This window comes from Morchella importuna (assembly GCF_003444635.1).
Source record: "Morchella importuna strain M04M26 chromosome Unknown Morimp01GS001, whole genome shotgun sequence".
Classification (NCBI taxonomy): domain Eukaryota; kingdom Fungi; phylum Ascomycota; class Pezizomycetes; order Pezizales; family Morchellaceae; genus Morchella; species Morchella importuna.
This window is the reverse complement of record NW_025763398.1, coordinates 2,157,100-2,175,078: the sequence shown is the minus strand read 5'-3', so window position 1 is coordinate 2,175,078 and position 17,979 is coordinate 2,157,100. Positions and strand designations below refer to the sequence as shown.

At 50.0% G+C, this 17,979-nt stretch overlaps 5 protein-coding genes across 5 annotated transcripts; 2 read left to right on the top strand and 3 right to left on the bottom strand.

Moving 5' to 3' along the window:
- Positions 1–3,145: 3,145 nt before the first annotated feature.
- On the top strand, positions 3,146–5,398 carry LAJ45_00540 (uncharacterized protein; the record flags this gene model as incomplete). Its single annotated transcript, XM_046110141.1, has 9 exons — positions 3,146–3,425; positions 3,484–3,586; positions 3,765–3,948; positions 4,008–4,152; positions 4,207–4,633; positions 4,689–4,775; positions 4,821–4,983; positions 5,050–5,214; positions 5,276–5,398. The coding sequence occupies 9 exons, from the start codon at positions 3,146–3,148 to the stop codon at positions 5,396–5,398; spliced, it is 1,677 nt and encodes a 558-aa protein (XP_045976834.1).
- Positions 5,399–5,582: 184 nt separating this feature from the next.
- LAJ45_00539 (uncharacterized protein) lies at positions 5,583–5,993 on the bottom strand (the record flags this gene model as incomplete). Its single annotated transcript, XM_046110140.1, has 1 exon — positions 5,583–5,993. The coding sequence occupies one exon, from the start codon at positions 5,991–5,993 to the stop codon at positions 5,583–5,585; it is 411 nt and encodes a 136-aa protein (XP_045976833.1).
- A 2,150-nt stretch (positions 5,994–8,143) lies between these two features.
- Positions 8,144–9,541, bottom strand: LAJ45_00538 (uncharacterized protein; the record flags this gene model as incomplete). Its single annotated transcript, XM_046110139.1, has 1 exon — positions 8,144–9,541. One exon carries the CDS (start codon positions 9,539–9,541, stop codon positions 8,144–8,146), a length of 1,398 nt encoding a protein of 465 aa, XP_045976832.1.
- A 1,496-nt stretch (positions 9,542–11,037) lies between these two features.
- Positions 11,038–13,235, top strand: LAJ45_00537 (uncharacterized protein; the record flags this gene model as incomplete). The annotated part of the gene is made up of 3 exons (XM_046110138.1): positions 11,038–11,161; positions 11,441–11,763; positions 11,832–13,235. 3 exons carry the CDS (start codon positions 11,038–11,040, stop codon positions 13,233–13,235), a joined length of 1,851 nt encoding a protein of 616 aa, XP_045976831.1.
- A 2,343-nt stretch (positions 13,236–15,578) lies between these two features.
- Positions 15,579–17,487, bottom strand: LAJ45_00536 (uncharacterized protein; the record flags this gene model as incomplete). Its single annotated transcript, XM_046110137.1, has 6 exons — positions 15,579–15,694; positions 15,755–15,847; positions 15,910–16,323; positions 16,382–16,783; positions 16,838–17,231; positions 17,296–17,487. 6 exons carry the CDS (start codon positions 17,485–17,487, stop codon positions 15,579–15,581), a joined length of 1,611 nt encoding a protein of 536 aa, XP_045976830.1.
- Positions 17,488–17,979: the final 492 nt, after the last annotated feature.

The window sequence follows — 17,979 nt, the reverse complement described above, 5'->3', positions numbered from 1 at the left end:
AGATATTGACCGTCCCAAAAGGACCATTTGTGGGCTCTGAGTGAACGGAGGGTATCTGACGGATCCCATGACGTCTGAAGAGTCGCGAGATTGGAACCTGGAGATTGTCCACTCCTCATTCGGGACCCAAACTTCCTTCGCATGCGATTAAAGCCAGGCATCGAGGGCCATCCCATTAGATTTTGCTTGGTGAATGTCGTGGAATGGGTATCAAGCATCGCTGGGAACAGTTTCGATCGTGGAGACTTCATCTTAACAGGACACCGCAAAGGATCTATGGAGCCGAGCAGACGTCGAGTAGTATTGAGGAAAGCACTGGCACTGGGAATAGAATGAGTTGGTGCGAACACTACTTGACGTCAGGAAGGTCCGGCAGGAGATTTAAAGGCGAAGAGAGGTAAGAAGACTGCTAGCGCAAACCCCCTTCGTCTTCTAAGATGTTCACGAGAGGCAGTGCGGTAGACTTGACGGGGGCGAAGAAAGATTGAAAGGTGAAGGAAGGTACAGAGACTAAGTACCTTTCTTCCCTTGTACTGCCTCTGTTGTTTGACTTGCTTACACACCGCAACCGCCTACCGCTTGAAAGTTGCAACACAACAACCCCCGCGAGCCATTAGCTCATTCGCTATCCCTGGCATTTCACAATCTCCCACAACCCCCCCTCTTTCCATGGATAGCAGATAGGTCGAGCCTTCTTATCCCTACAACCCCCTAAGAGCTGTCTTTATTTTCAAATCTAACAGAAACATAGGTCAGCTCTATCGAAGTCGTCTTCATAGACCTAAATCCGTTACCTCTTAAGCACTTTGAAGCAGGACTTGTCACTCAGGAACAGACAGTACACTCCCCTCAGAGCGCCGTTTCCTCTCCAACTCCATCATAGATACCTGCATGCACTGCAGCTCCTCACACATGCTCGCGTGATTTGTGGAACTCCGCATACATACTCGCATCTGGCGCGTCATAACTGACTGTTCGCCAAAAATTGTGGTACAAGAACTCAGGCCCACATCCAGCCTCATTCGTCTTGCCAAGAAGAGCGAATAAGAAAAAATTCCAGAAAGATTTTTACCACTAACAGCGAAGACGGTTAGGCCACGCATTTTTCTGTTGCTGCGAAGCGCGTTGACTGCAGGGATCTATCCCGAAATGACACACCCCGGGTATTCATCACTCCGACTCCGCTCCGATTTCTCATCCGTTTTCTCCGTACCGAGTTTATTAACTCTGGTATTTGTGCTTTTTTTTTTCGTATTTATATAAGCTTATGCTGACAGATATCTGATCTGCATTGTCAACTGTCTCTGCCCCGCACCTCAAATTGCATACCCCACTCACATGCAAATTTTGATCGAGAGTTCTTCAGGTGAGAATGGGTGCACCTATAGAAATTCTTCCAGTCGCGCATGACGCCGTGATAGTATGTACTCAACGCCGGAAGAGGGAAGGTATATGTACATATTCTATAGGAAAATCATGATCACGACCATCTATTACTGCAGTTTTTGTCCTTGTCAGGTAATAGAACCTATGTACTGGTACTTTACACAGCGATTTGACTGTATGCCCTGGAAAACAAGGGTCAGGACATGCAAGTACCTACTGATGATAAATTCGACCAAAGAAGTTACGGATGTACCCCAGTCCGAGTGCAAGAAACAAATAATAACGTCTTTCGCATTTGATATATGTGGATATCAAGCCTTCCCCTCGTTCTCGCTCGTTTGACGTGGTCACCACAGTCAGGCGATCTGTTAAACCATATATGTAGGTAATTATCCGGTACAACACTGCATTCCACCTTGCGTTAAACGACTGGTGTAGGGTTGAGCCCATGATTTCCCTTAGATTATCAGCAAATGTCGATTCTTGATAGGTACTTGAGCAATTGATTATAAAATACTGCGGGTGATATCGTATGATCCACCGTGGGCTAACTATCTACCACTAACCTACATCCGGCAACATTGGATAAGTAGATGATCTCCGCATTCGGGGTTATAATTCTACCCCCAAAGAGACAGGCGATCAATTTTCTGGTACCGAGAAGTTGGATCAATCGAGTACTACCCACTATGCTGATGATGTTGAAGCATCGGGGGTTCTCCGCAATATGCCCTAACCGACCAACAATGGTTTCATCTCATCTTTGTCGTACTGCTGGTACGGTTTTGGAGATTTCCACATAAGACTTTACTAATAGCTAGCACGTGTTATCGGCAGAGGACAATCAAGCATTTTTTGACATGGCCTTGCAGAGTCCTGCATTTATGTTCTGTATGGTGTTGGTAAGTTATTGATTGGTGCTCGGCGTGCGTAACAGTAACAACTGTTAATACGGTACTGTAGATACACCACACTAAAAACGGAGTAGTGCTTGTAATACAGCAGAAGAACTTTTCCTCTTTCGGAGTAAATATTAACACCAAAGTCCTCAAAGCCCATTAATCATACAGACGTCAACAACTGAGCGGGGAATTTGGACATTTCCCCACGGGGTATTACAATCCTTGTGTGCGATCACTTGGTGTTTCACTGCCACATTGAAAAAATGTTATTCTTCACTTCTGCGCTGTATCAGATCAAGCATACATGTAGTTATCGGTAAGTGAATATTAAACACATTCTCATTTGTATATGAGTCCGTGCTGCACTTACACGCGACTAGGGGAGTTAGCTGCTACCATGTCGTGAATTTAAGCTTTATGCACCGATATCGGGAGGCGTCACAAGATGATACGTAGCCGACTGTAGCAAGATATACGTAGATAGCACACCGCTCCTGAACAGATCATCGAGATAGGGCACCACGAAGGTCTCCCGTTTACGAGGAGAAATATTAGATAAATAGATAAAGACTACGATGAATCTTGCTGGGTTAACGGATTTCTATGTCTAACTAGGCAGGAAGATACGCACACCTGCTCGGCGCTGGTATGATATTCGGTCAGCAGTCCGAGGAAGCCCTGCAAGTGATAAAAAATTTCTTCTTTGGAGACATTTTTACGTAGTCCTTTTACTGTTACAGCTGAGAAATTATAACCGAATTACCGAAGCTTAAAGTATGCTATTTAAATCGAACTTTCTGGCCTTTCCCCATAATCTCATTCACGACTCCATTTTCAACCACCATCACAATCTCACGATGTCTTCAAATAACAAGAACGAAGAGGCCGCAAGAGATGAAGCAGTCAGTTATGTCATTGATCCAGTTAGAGCCCAGGAAAAGGCAGCAGATGATGGCGACGCCGCGGCACCACAGTTACAACGAGCGCTGGATGCTCGTCATTTACAAATGTTGGCAATCGCTTCCAGTATTGGTACAGGATTGTTTATTGGATCTGGACAAGCCTTGAGAACTGGTGGGCCTTTGGCTCTGGTCGTTTCATTCACATGGCTCGGTGCAGTGTTGACAACTATGATGCGTATGTCACCTTGGAATACCTCGAGCTTGGTAGCTCTTCAAGAAGCTAATAGATACAGAATGTCTCTGCGAGATGGCAACATTGTATCCCACGTCTGGAAGTTTTGTTACATATGCTTCCAGATATATTGATCCTGCCTGGGGATTCACGATAGGAATAATGTAAGTAACTTCAGCTTTGTCTCGAATTTCCCCTCAGCTTGCTGCACTCTTTCTCCAAGAGTTGTCTCAAAATCAGCTCTACAACGAACATGGAAGAAGCTCCGTCTCTTCAGGCTTGGAACGCGCCAATCATGTGGACTCCTCGGCGTTGAGTATCCAACGCTAACAGTCGATGTAGGTATTGGGCATGCTGGATCGGCGCTTTCGGTACAGAAGCAACCGCGGCTAGAATCCTCGTTGGTTACTGGCTCCCGCCAGATTGGAGTTCTAGCCCCGGAAATGCAGCCATTTTGATTACTGTATTCAACGTTATTATGGTGTGCATTCACATATGCCCTGTGAGGGTATTTGGTGAGATAGAGGTATGAATGGGGCATTAACTGATTGAGGTTACGCAATAATAACTTATGACCTTTAATAGTTTTGGGTATCTTCTTTGAAGGTTATTTCTATCGTGATGTTCCTGATCGTCATTTGGGTTATCATGGGAGGCGGAGGCCCAGAAGGGCAGAGACATGACGGAGAATACTGGGTAGATCCCGGTGCTCTTCTCAATGGCTTCAAAGGTATGTGCTCATTCCGTCGAAATAATAATACTTCTTCCTTCTGACACTTTGTAGGTTTATCGAGTGTTTTTGTCACAGCAGCATTCTCATGTGGCGGTACTGAAGTCGCTGGTATTGCTGGGGGCGAGACACGGCAGCCTCGTATCGCGATGCCTCGGGCTGTTCGCACTTTGATGTTTCGTATCGTCTTTTTTTACGTGGTAACTATCTTATTTCTCACCTTTGTGGTGTCCGCAAGTGATCCAAGACTCTTGGGTGGAAGTGGAGGAGGTTCAGTGGACTCTTCGCCATTTGTGATTGCCATTAGCAATGCAGGTATTAAGGTCCTGCCTGATATTCTCAACGTAATCGTCCTTTTGTGTGTCTGTAGCGTTGGGAGCGTCAGTATTTATACTGCCTCTCGTGTATTGTGTAACATGTCACAAATCGGACTATTGGGTAAATATTGGGGGTTCGAAAAGGTTGATAGACATGGAAGACCGTAAGTAATCCTCCTGAAAGCGGGAACCGATATATACTGATCTTTCTTCAAAAAGTATGCGGGCTATCTTGATGACAGCGGTCATCGCTGTAGGACTCTCGTATTTGAACTGCACATCTTCTGCTGCAAACGCTTTTGAATGGTATGCCAGCATCTTCTTGATAAGAATCTTTAACTAACTAGATAGGTTCACCTCACTGTCTGGTATTGCTTTCCTCACCTGTTGGCCAACCATAATTTTCGCAAACTGGCGCTGGCGTGCGGGTATCAAGGCACAGAACATCAACATCTTTGGGCAAAAATATGTTTATGAAGCTTTGTGGCGCCCAGTATATCCACTTTTTGGATTCGTAAGTGTTTTTGCCTCGTTCAAGTGATTACTCCGGAGTATCTTTGACTTAACGAGTCATTTCCAGATTTCCTTGATTTTCATGCTGGGTTGCCATATTTATGTTTCTGCCTCACCAATCACGGCCACGCCATCTGCCGAGAATTTCTTTAGGAGTTGCATCGGTATTCCATTGATCCTTGTTTTGTACTTTGGCTACAAAGCTACCTATGGTACACGTATCGTGCGATCTGTGAGTATATTCACTTTTGGTTTATATAGTTATTTCTCCTTTACTAATGAGCAAATGATAGCATGTGATGAATCTGTGGGAAGACAAGATTTCGGAAGATGACTTTATAGATCAGGAGCATAGGTTAGATGAGTATTATAGACAGACTAGATGGAAGCGCTTCCTCTCGTATGTACGCTTATAGCGATGTCGAGTATGGGCTGCGTGTACTTTAAGTGTGTATGCACACATATCTGTCCTGGAGACAATGATAATGATACTGTACGTCTTGAATGCTTGCTATAAAATAAAGAATACGAGCATTAAAAATACCGAACCTTCTGGTTCAAGTTTAGTTACACCTTTGTCCCATTCCCCGAAATACCATCCTAGCTTCCAAAATAATCCTCCTGCATCTTTGGTGTTCTCAGCAAAGTCCCATAATCCACCCTCATCGTCCCCACCGACGCCCTTGCCCGTCTCCGCCGTCCCACATCGCGACTCATAACCTTCGCCTTCAACGAGGCCACCGCCGCCGTCAGCTCCTTCTCGGTGGCCGTGCTGCAGTTGATGAAGCTTGGATTCCGTAGATCGAGGCCCGTCGACTCCTCAGACACCAAGTAGGTAGAGCGCGGGTGCAAGAGCGCCTTGACACCCCGCCGCGCCATCACCACCACCAGGCCCCAATACCCAACGGCCAGGCGAACGCCGAGGATTGCGGAGGAGACAAGGGTTGTGAGGAGGGAGGCGAGCATCATGGGTAGCAGGAAGAAGAAGGAGAAGATTGTTACTAGTATCATGATTTTGCAAGGGGGGAGGGGTGTTTTTCCGGAGAGCTTGGTTCTTGTTACTCACAATCGCGGTGGGGGTTATGTTATGGGCGCCGAAGGGGAGGAGGGGTAGGTATTTATCTATCAGTTACTGGGAACGTCGGGAGGCCTAGGGGGGAGGGAGGGAGGAACCAGGCTGTATATATTTTATTTATTGATGACGAAACCTGGAATTCCTGGGATTGTGGGATTTTTTCTGGATTTTTTCTGGATTTTTCCTGGGATCCGGGTTACGTCGAGAGTGATCATGAACGCAGGGTGGTGAGTGAGCCAGGGTGCCGGAGATTTTATATTTTAGGGAAACAATCCCTCCCTCCCCCACCCCTGGTTAGAGTAGGTAGAGTAGAAGGAACGATCCTGGTTTGTTGGCGCCGCCCGAAGTGAGACATTTTTTACCCCGGTCCTGCGGTTGGGGTTGGGTTGGGTTGGGCTGGGGAGTGCAGGTCAGTAGGGTAGGGTGCTTGTACTCTATGTGGCAGGGCAGGGCAGGAGAGGGCAGGGCTACTATTTGAGTGGGCTAGGGCTTTTGCATCGGGTGTCACTCGGGTGGGGGTGCGTGGGGGGGAGGGCAGGGGTCGAGGGACTGCTATCAGGTACCGTACGATAGATGGACTGTAGCCCTGTATTGGTGTCGGGTAGACATCACGATGGCGTGCGGTGTTGGATGCGGTGTTTATACCGCGGCGCCCCCCCCTCTCATGAGCCTGCTGTCAATCCATTGATGGATTCTCTGTCCTCAATTCCCTGAGGCCTGTGTAGGTACGGGCGCCTTTTCCATGCTCCCAGGTACATAACGCTCCCTCCGCATAGGTGGTATGCCGGTGGGTATTCACGCCTCGCACCCTGAGTGCGGTAGATTCTCATGAAACGGCTTGAGCATCACGATAGGTGTACTAAGGCGGGCCGGGGGCGGTGGTGCACGTGAGTGAAAGACCCGGCGCAACTTATGCCCCCAGGCCCGGCCCGGCCCGGCCCGTGTGTACCTCCTCTCCACCTCCGTGCCGGATCATGTGGCTACTCTACCTACGGACGGCGTACCGTACTTACCAGCCACTTTTAGGAAAGATCAAAGACCAGGAACGCCCGGTCTGTGGTGTACAAGAGGGGCGGGAGGGAAAGACATTCTAAACTTTGATCCACGTCCCCTATTATGTAGTCTCACGTGGTGCCCCAATTCTGGGGTTTGAGGGTCTGGGGGTTAATTGAGGTCTGAGGGTCTGGGGGTCTTGGAAAGCCTGGCGTGGCCGTATCCCTTCGTCTGGCCGGACCCGGGCTCGGGCCGATATTAGTAGCTACATGTATTGTGGCTATGGGTTTTATCCGCCGCCGTGCATAACTATAACACCCGGGGAGGGTGACATGTGATCGCCGAGCTATATAGAAAGTGGGGTAGAGTGATATTGTGTGATGCATAATATATAGGAGGAGGGGAATTCAACGAAAGGTAGGTCTACACGCAGTGTTGATGAAGAGCTTCGTTCTCTGACCCCCTCATGTAAACACTATGAACAATCGACACCAATCTACTACATGTACTCCTACACTACACTCCATATCTCCTCACGACAACCTCCGTCTAATGCTCAGCTCACTACATGTGCCTAGCACAGCACACACTCTGCTAAAGGTATAAAACACTTATAATTACGTCATGAACTATCACTCGCTTCCTCTCCTCTCCCCACGATCATCCAAGTCCATTCGATCATCCCATCAGTGATAGTTGATATCACGGCCCAAGCCCCCCGTCCACAATATCGCTTTCTACAAAAAAAACGTCAACTGCGTCTAGATATATTCACCCTTCTCCCCCCCCTCCCCCCTCTTTCCCGGCTAGCCCGTCCGCATCCCAAGGCACATCTTTAAAAGAGTAGAAAAAAATAGTAGGAAAAGAAGACAATAATAAAAAGAAACCATGGGAAAAAGAAACGAAAAAAATAAGAATGTAAAAAACAGGCGCCTACTAAACTAAAATTTTCCCCACACACAGCTCCCCATCTTCGCTGTCCAACCAGTGTGAATTCTCAAAAGAAAAAATATAAAAATGATTAAAAAAGAAGAAAAAAACGAAGAAAAGACGCGGGGGCGGGGGGGCGGGGGGAGTGAAAAGAGAGCTCTTCTCATCCATCAGCGCTCCTCCCAGCAACTGCCGTCTTCCGCCCCCGTCCTTTCCCCTTACTGCCAGTCTTCCGCTTCCCCGTCCCAGCGCTGGACGAGCTCCTATCTACAACCGTCGAGCTATCGCTCCGCCCCTCCGTCCCCACCGTCGTCGTCGATCCCGAATCCGACACATCCCCGCTCTTCCCCCCGGGCACCAACCCCGGCGCCATATTCGGCCTCCTCTTCGCCACAAAGCTGCCCCCCCGCCGCTTCGTCGGCGTCCCCTCCGGCTCCGGAGTCCCGGCGCGCGAAGACACACTCGGGGACCTCCTCTCCGAGGCCACCGACGCGCGCCGCACCCGCCCAGCCGGGGAGCCTGTAGCAGTAGCAGTAGCAGTAGTAGTAGTAGCCGGTACATCCTCCTTTTTGCCTGCTGCTGCTGCTGCTGCTGCTACTCCTCGGCGCAGGCCCGGCGGGCGCCAGTGCCACCACCGCTTGACGGCCTTGCGCCGCTTGTAGCGCGCCTTGTTCTCTTTGTCCCAGTACTCGGTGCGGTAGTTCTCCCACTCCTCGCGGAACGTCGCGCTGAAGCGCTTTGGCAGGATGACGAGCTTTAGGTGCAGTCCGCCCGTGAGGTACTCCTCAATCTCGTCGGCGGGGTCGTCCTCCATTGCCTCCTCGGGGTGCGGGGCGAGCTGTGACGACGTGCGGCTCATCGCGCTGGATGCAATGGACGGTGCGTGGCGGTGTTCGGCGGCCTGCATGGCGGCGGCGGCCTTTCGCGGGGTGTTTGAGCTTAGCCGGCGGGGCTTTGCCGTGTTTGCAGAGAGGCGGCGGGAGGCGGTGGAGGAGGGGGGGCGTCGCGGGGGGGGCGGCGTCGGGAAGGTGTACCAATTCCACCACCAGACGATCCATTGGGTCGTGGAGAAGGGCACCTTGACGAGCTTGACGTTGAAGCCACGGAGGCCGCGGTTGGCGGTGGAGACGAAGCGGCGCGGCTCAACAATCGTCTTTTCGTAGAGGCCTGTAGCATAGTAGAGGGCGGCGGTGACGCAGCCGCCGAGAAGACCGAGCCATTCGAGGTGGTAGATGTAGTAGTAGGGCGAACCGCCGAGGTCGAAGATGCGGTGGAGAAAGTACGCGTTCCAGGCGAGGAGGAGGACGACGAAGAAGGTGAACTTGCGGCGACGAGCGAGGTGGTGGAGGTATTGGCTGCGCAGGGAGGCCTCGAGGATGAGGAGGTTGAGGTAGACCTGGTTTGGTGAGTTGGGGGCGTAGTCGAGGGGGTTCCCGGGAGGTGCTGGGGGAGGTTTAGGAACCACGGATGGGGGCGAGAGAGAGGAGCGTGTTGGGAGAGAACCTTTGACGGCGAGATCAATGCTTTCCGAGGTCGCAGAGCCGGGAGATGATAACGTCATGATGTGGGGGAGAAGAGAAAGGAGAGAAAGGGAGGGGGGTGGCAGAGACACAGGCAGACACACACCAAGAGCGAGAGATCAAGATAGAGATAGAGATTTAGAGAGAGAGGCTCTGCACACACTCTCACTCACTCACACACTCACACGCTCTCACTCACTCACACACAGTCTCACTCACTCGCTCTCACACTCGCTCACTCGGGGGAGAGGAGGAGGAGGAGGGGGTGTGTGTGGGGTTATTGTCGAATGTAACGCTGCGTGGGTGACACCACAAGGGCCCGGAACCGGAAGTTGTGTTTGGGGGATCAGACAGGCAGAGGAAGCAGTGCCTTGAGATGATAGTGGTGATGACGATGATGATGATGATGATGCTAGCAGTGCTGCACTTGCTTAGAAGATGGAATGTCTCGATGGCCACGATGGGCCATGCAAAGACAGCAGCAGCAGCAGCACGGGAGTAGGATGAACCGGTGTCACTCAACGGTGCAGCAGCAGCAGCAGCAGCACAACACTAGAAGGGTGAGCGGGTGAGTGAGTGGTTCGTGCACAGGCAAACGGGTGTTTATGACAGCCAGCAGTACTAGACGTAGTAGATATTGTAGACGTATGTGATAACGTGTGGATTATGAAGTTATGGAGACAAGTAAGTAAGTACAGTAGGTACATGTGGAAAGTAGACAAAGATACATGTGAAAAGCCCCAAACTACGGGCCGAACATGATCGGGATCCGTGATATATGCATGTGGATTACTGGTGCTTGCTTGCTTGCTTGTGCTTGTGCTGGTGCTGCTGCTGCTGGTTGTGGTCGAATGAACGCATAAAGAGTGGTCGTCGCCCTCGCTCACTCTCTCTTCCTCTGTCGTCTTGCTCTCGCTCGGCCAGTCGCAGCAGCAGCCCAACATTATCTTGAATATTACCTGTTCCACTATTGAATCTTGGTACGAATGGCACACAGGACGAGAGCCTGATGTTGGTGTAACATCAGCCGCTGGGAGACCGGGATATGTGTGTCTGTGTGTCTGCGTGTGTGGGTACATGTATGTATGTATATCTGGGTGTGTGTCTCTGTGTGTATCGCATTCTGGTGGATGGCCATGATGGAGGCTTGAAACGCGAGGGCGGGAGATGAGAGGCGAGCACGAGAGCCTGGAACTGAGAGGTGAGGGAGGGAGGGAGCGAGAGTTGGATTGGGAGCTCCAGATCTGGGATACTTGGGCGTAGATAGCTGCCTTCGCCATTGACCTGGAAGGAGCGGTAATCTACTAATTCTACAATCCGATACTTAAATCCATCAATCCCACCGTCCTTCTCGCTTGTCCTCTGTTTCTCCAATCCTTTTCCTGCCTGATACGAGCTGCACAGCCCCCCCCCTCCAACGAAAGCTGCCCTGGCCACTCACTAGCCACTCGGGCGTTATGTAAGGCCGCACCCCGACTGGGCGCTGTGTAACGCGGGCCGGAGTTAAGCATCTGTTTGTGCTGTGAGCGCCACAGGGATGCTGCTGTGCGACGACGACGACGACGGGACTCCGATCCACGACCGAGACGATACAGCAGGTTACAAGTTACAACTCTCCACAGCTACGCCCAGCACGAGCAACACTCTCTCCTCCCCTGCGTGTGGACTGTAAACACACGCATCCACAGCCTTCTTCTCTCTCCAGCATCATCTAAATCACTCTGAATATAGACACACACCCATACATACATACATACATACATACATACATACATATACACCCCCATACCCTTCTAGAGCAATCCGGGCTGTCATTCCTCCGTCTGCCGCGTGTGTCTATTCCTCCGCTCCTTTCCCCTCCCCCCCCCCCCCTTCATTATATATATATACCACGGCCACCACTCCCCCCAGTGGCCCTTAGAGCTCACCTCTTCTAGCAGTCAAGCTGCGTCCACCGTTCCTCCTCCACTCTACAACAAACCTCTTTTGCCTCTCGTCGGCATTCTCTCTTGGATTCACAGCTCCGTTCGTCTCCACCCGCATCGACAGCCACTACTCTCTCTTCCGCCGTCACCAACACGGGCTCACAGCCCCGAACCCCCCAAACGGTTTCATGCCCGAGGCACGAACCCAGCAGAGTCCCCTCGCCTCAAGCCGAGGGGCAGAGACCCAAGGAACTGCCACTGCCGATGCCGGAAAGGCTGGTATCAGGTTCCCAAATAACCTCTTCCCCCTAGGATACAAGGAGGGATTCAGCCAATGGGTAAGCTCTTACCTATAACATAGCTCAATCTGAGCTTAGCTTCTTCCGTCAGCTAACAATGACCCCAGTGGACCGCTGTATCACCAGCCGCCGCCGAAGCCGCTGTCTTGGGCTTTTTGCCATTCAACAAGAAACCTCTCCCGGCGCTCACGCCCAGTGATGGCAATGCCGCCGCCACCGCCTCGCCACCCACGGCAGACCCATACGGTCCCCGTGAATGCGCATCCAACATGGTGCCGCTCTCGGGCAAGAACCGCATCATGAACGAGTTCAGCGTGACCCGCACCGGCGAGGGAGAGCCGAAGCACCATCTCGTCATGCTCCACGGCTACGGCGCCGGGCTCGGCTTCTTCTACCGCAACTACGACATGCTGTCGCGGCGCGCCGGATGGAAGATCTGGTCCCTGGATCTCCTCGGGTACGGGCGCAGCTCGCGACCCCCCTTCTGCATTAGCTCAAAGGACACTGAGGGCAAGATCACCGAAGCCGAGGACTGGTTTATCGACGCCCTGGAAGAATGGCGAAAGATCCGCGGAATTGAGCGGTTCACGCTGCTGGGACACTCGTTCGGAGGATACCTGTCTGTGCGATACGCACTCAAGTACAAGGACCGGGTCAACAAGCTGATCCTGGCCTCCCCCGTCGGTGTCCCCGAGGACCCCTACGCCGTCCGCGAAGACCTCCCCGACGCAGCGGCACAATCAAACCTACAAGACGAGTACATGCAGACACAGGAGGAAGCCACCCGCTCAAACCCCAACATCCCCGACACCCTCAAAGTCCCCCACAACCCCGGAAACAACGTGCACTCCCGCTCCACCACCGACCTCCCCTCCTCCTCCTCCTCCTCCAACACCCCCGCCGCAAAGCCAAACGCAAAGCCAAACGCAAAGCCCCGCAGGCCGCTGCCCAAATGGCTCGTCTACCTCTGGGAAGCCAACATCAGCCCCTTCAGCATCGTGCGCTGGTCCGGCCCCCTCGGCCCCCGCCTCGTCTCCGGCTGGACCTCGCGTCGCTTCTCGCAGCTCCCCGCCGAGGAAAGCACCGCGCTCCACGACTACGCCTACTCCCTCTTCCGGCAGCGCGGCAGCGGCGAATACGCGCTCGCATACGTGCTCGCACCCGGCGCGCACGCGCGGCGCCCGCTCATCTGGGCGGCGCAGAAGCTGGCCGGCACGCCGAGCGTGTGGATGTACGGCGAGATGGACTGGATGGACATTGCGGGCGGGTTTGCGGCGGAGGAGAAGATCCGCGGGACGGCGCTGCCGGAGGAGAAGGCGGCGGCGTATGTGGGCGGCGAGGAGTGGCGGGGGGAGAAGGCGGGGAGGGGCGGGGAGGCAAAGGTGCAGATTGTGAAGAGGGCGGGGCACCATTTGTATTTGGATGGGTGGGAGGAGTTTAATGAGCTTGTGGGCGAGGAGATGAGGGATGTGGAGGTGAGGGAGAGGCGGTGGGCGGAGAGGCAGCAGTAGTGGTGGTAGAGGTAGATACATAGTGGGTTATGTTGTGCATGATGCATTTCTTTCCTTTTTCTTTTTCTTTTTCTTTTTTTTGTTTTTTTGTTTGGGCATTGGGGTGTTTTTTGCGTGTGGTTTATTATATTATACCAAAGTAGTTGTTGTAATAAAAAAGATGGTCTACTTTTGTAATCTTTCTCCGGCCCCCCGACATTTGTGATTCGAGTGAGTTCCTGTGGTTTTGAGAGTGCAGTTCTGTAAAAAGAGCACTCTACTCCGTTTTGGGTATGGTCTTGGCAAAACGGGTCCGAGTGATGGCGGGTGAATCAAGCAAGGCCTTACTAAACACAACAGTAAGAGACGCCCCGCGCTGACAATGTTCTGGTTAACAGCTACAGGGTGACATCTGCTATAAGGAGAATACCCTGGTAGATTAGACGGTAGATAAATAGTCAAAGTCACGGCATTCATTCTCCATGGGCTTTCTGCGTTAGCTGGCTTCGTCTCTGGCCGTGGGACATGTAGGATCACTCGTATCCGTGTTCTGGGAGTATGCGTACATACATGTAGGTTATTACGACAGGGTTAGATATTCCCTGGCCAGCTTACCCCCCCCAGTTTGTTTTTGTCTTGTCTCATCCCACGTGTTGTTAGCCCTTAGGTCCCCGTCTTGTTTTGCCAAAGGTCTTTTTGCCCCATCACTACTAGCTCGAATCCAGGCACCACGGCAGAAACACCGCCCACGTCTTCTATTCCAGTGACGAGACTCAGAGCTAGTGGTATTCTAGCTTACATCATGAGGCTTGAACGCGCCGTAGTGGGCGATCCGCCCCCCCCAGGGGGCGGGGGTAGATGTGCGAGTGATAGTTTGTGACGCAATTATCCTACATAAGTACGATCTTTTATTTTTTTAAAAAAAAAGAAGAAAAAAAAAAAGGAGGGGGGGGGGGAGGCAATAAATAACTAGAAAAAATTATAAGCAAGTTATTAATTATTGGCCTCATGATTGAGATGAAGATATGCAGAGGCCGAACCTTACTATTAAGCCTGACTTTCCCAATTGCAACGTGGATTAGTTGGGGGAAAGTCGCCATGACAATTTTTTTTTTTTTTTTTTTTTTTTTTTTGTGTGTGTTCAACGGTAAAAGGAAAGAAGAAGAAAAAAAAAAAAAAAACCATGAAGGTAAATAAAAAATATGTATATGCGAAAGTCGCGTGAAGAAAAGCACCTCATGAATTTACATTTTACTACTAGGGAGGGGGGGGGGCACCTAAAACCGGTTAGACGCGCGCCCTCCGACCCATTCTTGGCGTCCAAATATCATTTCTAGCCAAGAACTAACAGTACATACTCATAGGCGATCGGGCGTTCTCTGCGCGACTCGCCTGTTGGACACCGTGTCCAGGTGGTTCGGGTCTTAATCTTCGGAGCTACAGATAAATCGTTTTGTGTCCTTTACCATTCCATTTGTATAGAAAGAGAGAAGGAAAAAAAAGGACAAATGATGCATTTACTGGGCTATTAAAGCTACATATAAGTACTTGTTAGATCTATAAAGAGTGCAAAAAACTCACCGTATGAGTCCCACTAGGCCGAGCCTTAAAAAAGCCAAAACTGCATAAACGGAAATAACACCCGACACAGGCCTACGACCTGTGATCTAGAAATCGGTGGTGTGAATTATTTCGAATTCGTCCATATATAGGACAAAGTGTCTGATAAATTCTATGAGTTTGAGGTGATACTCCGTTGATGGCTGATGATTCAGGTTTTAATGCACAGTAATAGCTTCAGGATCGAGAAACCTTCACATTCTGCTTGGGAATCTGATAATCGTGCCACTTCAAATAATTCACATTCGTTGAAAACCATTCTCTTCTTACCCCCACCGCTGAACGAATCAACCGATCAATCAATCAATCAATGCCCGGATACTGAGAAAAGAGCCGTTCCATGATCTATAGGGACTAGACCAGATAACAGATAATTACCCACATACAGGTGAGCCCGGAGAAAGAATTATTATATGAGTATCATAGTTGGAAGATTGTATGTAGTACATAATCAATCAATCGACTAGCCAGGCTACCCGGGTCACAAACGGTCACTCGCTGCTAATTGTGGAACCAACCTTCTTAGGCATATATAAAAAGCAAAAAAAAGGAATGACTTTTTATTAAACAGCAAACCTGTAACTCCGGTCGTCTAACTACATGTTATCCATATCCACCCAAATGCATTTCGCCCTCTTGAGTCCCATCATTAAAAACATTAAACAATAATCAACACATACATGTATTCATTATTAACTGAACAACAAAGGAAAACCTCATAATTATCGGATCGTAGTAGCTTTCTCAAACGTCTTGGTCAGACTTTGCACACTCAGCACGCGCGTCTTCCTCCTGCTGCTGCTGTCGTTTCCTTTCAAGAAGGAATTGACAGAACTTGGAGTTATCTCTGATTTTTTGTCCTATAAACACTTGTTAGCGGGAGGACATAGTAGAACTACAAAAGCAAGAGCATTATATACCATGCAGAATGAACAAATATGGAATAATCGACATCAACACAGCAGCAAATCCAAGAAGACTTGATGCCCAAGGAATTGTTAATTTACTATACACTACACGTACTAAGCATCAGTATATATTGCTCCAAATTCATCAAATATCAGGGAAGACTTACTATTACCCGCGAACAGCGGAAAAGCTGCCCCTACCATACTTCTGCACATGCTTGTTGCCGCCATCGCTGACGCCGCATAAATCTCATATGCATCCGTGAGATAGTTCAAGAACGCCGTAAAGATAATACAAAATCCGAAACCAAACGGAATACCAGCAAGCATGGGTACAATCCAGTGAATGTCAGAACGTGCTGTCCAGGCCTGCCAGAAAAGGGATGAGCAGTAAATGATGCCCCCAAAACAGGCAATAGGGAGGCGGCGGTACTCGGGGCTGATGACGCGGGTAGGGTCAGCACGGGCAAGGCGGTTGATGTATTGATCCCAGCCCATGGCGACAGCGCAGGCGAAGCCGGCACCGACAACGAGAGGGAGAAAGGCAAGACCGGCATCACCGGGGGCAAAGCCGTAAATCCCTAGTTGGAGTTAATATATTTGAAAATGGTTTAAAGTGTAATTTATTAAATAACCGACCTTGAAAGATGAGGGGGTAACTCGTAAAAAAAAGATAGAAGGTTCCGTAAAGGAGGGCCAGAAACATGCTGGTTAGGAAGACAATACTTTCCTGCCAGAACATTCGGAACGGACGGGTTAAGGTTGTTGCGAAAATGCTCAGGAGGGAACGTTCATCAAGTTCGAGGGGTGCAATAGCATCCTTATTGCCCGATTTCCTCATCTTCTGCGCTTTTCGTACAAGGAGGATTGGGCCATATGTCTCTGGGCAAAGGAATAGTAGTGGGATGAAGGAGGCTCCGGCAACCATTACACCGAGCCAAAAAGCCATGCGCCAACCCGCAGGTGAGGCGGAGATATAACCAGTAATAAAAGGTGCAAAGGTTGGTCCGACCATCGTGAAGGCGCAGAATAATGCCATGGCTGAATGCAATATCAGTATTATGAGGTTAATGGTGGATGTCTATTATGACTCACCTCTTCCCCTCTGTACTGGGTCGTTCCAGATATCTGCTAATTGACCTCCAACAACGCTCAATGGTGCACTAGCACCAATCCCTGAAAGAAATCTGAACGCGAGCAAAGCACCTAGGTTCGGAGCCAGAGCGCATCCTATGGACATGAGAGTGAACCACGAGAATGCGACGACAGAGACCCATTTTCGTCCATAGAACTCACTGACTGGTGCAAAGAATATTGGGCCGACGACATAACCGATCAGGTAGAGCGAGATAGTCAGAGACGATACAACGGAACTCGAGATACCAAAATCCTCTCGAATAAAAGTAATTGCACCGGATGGCAGTGATGAGGTGAATGTTGAATTTGATACAGTGAGAATTCCAATGAAGGATATAAATGTTTTTCGTCCCTGGGTTGTAGTCATCAGCATTCATGGAGCTGAATGATGTAATCAATGAATTCCAACAACATACCATGGACCAGTTATACGGGTTTTCTGGATCTCCAGGCGCAAAATACACCAAGTTCAAATTAGGCTTCTCATCAAACTTCTCATCCATCTTCTCAGCTTCATCTGGCATGGGCTCTGAATAATCGGTGTTCCCTGGGCCTGACCAATGGCTAGGCCTAATCGACAAGGACTGGGTGAGCTGTAGTTCGGCCATGGAATTAAAAAAAAAGATTATTTCACTTCACAATTAAATTAAGAAGTACCGTCGTACTACTGAGGGAGAGAGCTCAAGGAGAAAGTGATTCTGTTGAAGCCAGAACAATTGCGTCAACACAGGACCCAAGAATGAAGCTGTTGTTGTTGAGGAAAGAAAAAAAAAATAAGTGGACTTGTCTGTTGATAAATATTGCCTCCACCTTGGGACACTAACAAGTTACTCATTGCCTTCTCAGTTAAAAGTCCAGCATTCGGTTATTCGGCACGGGCCGGTTGGGGTTTATTTTGCTTTATTCAAGGATTAGCTACAATGGGCCGCCGTCATACATGAAAGTTCCCACTTGTTGGGTGTGTATACCACTGTAAGTAGCTGTGAAATATTTGGCCAAGTTGAGTAGGTCCATAGCTATGGGACCTTGAGTATTTGCCCTATGCAGTTTGGTACGGCTTGACATTTCACACTACGATAGTAGTGGATCCATGAGTTCTG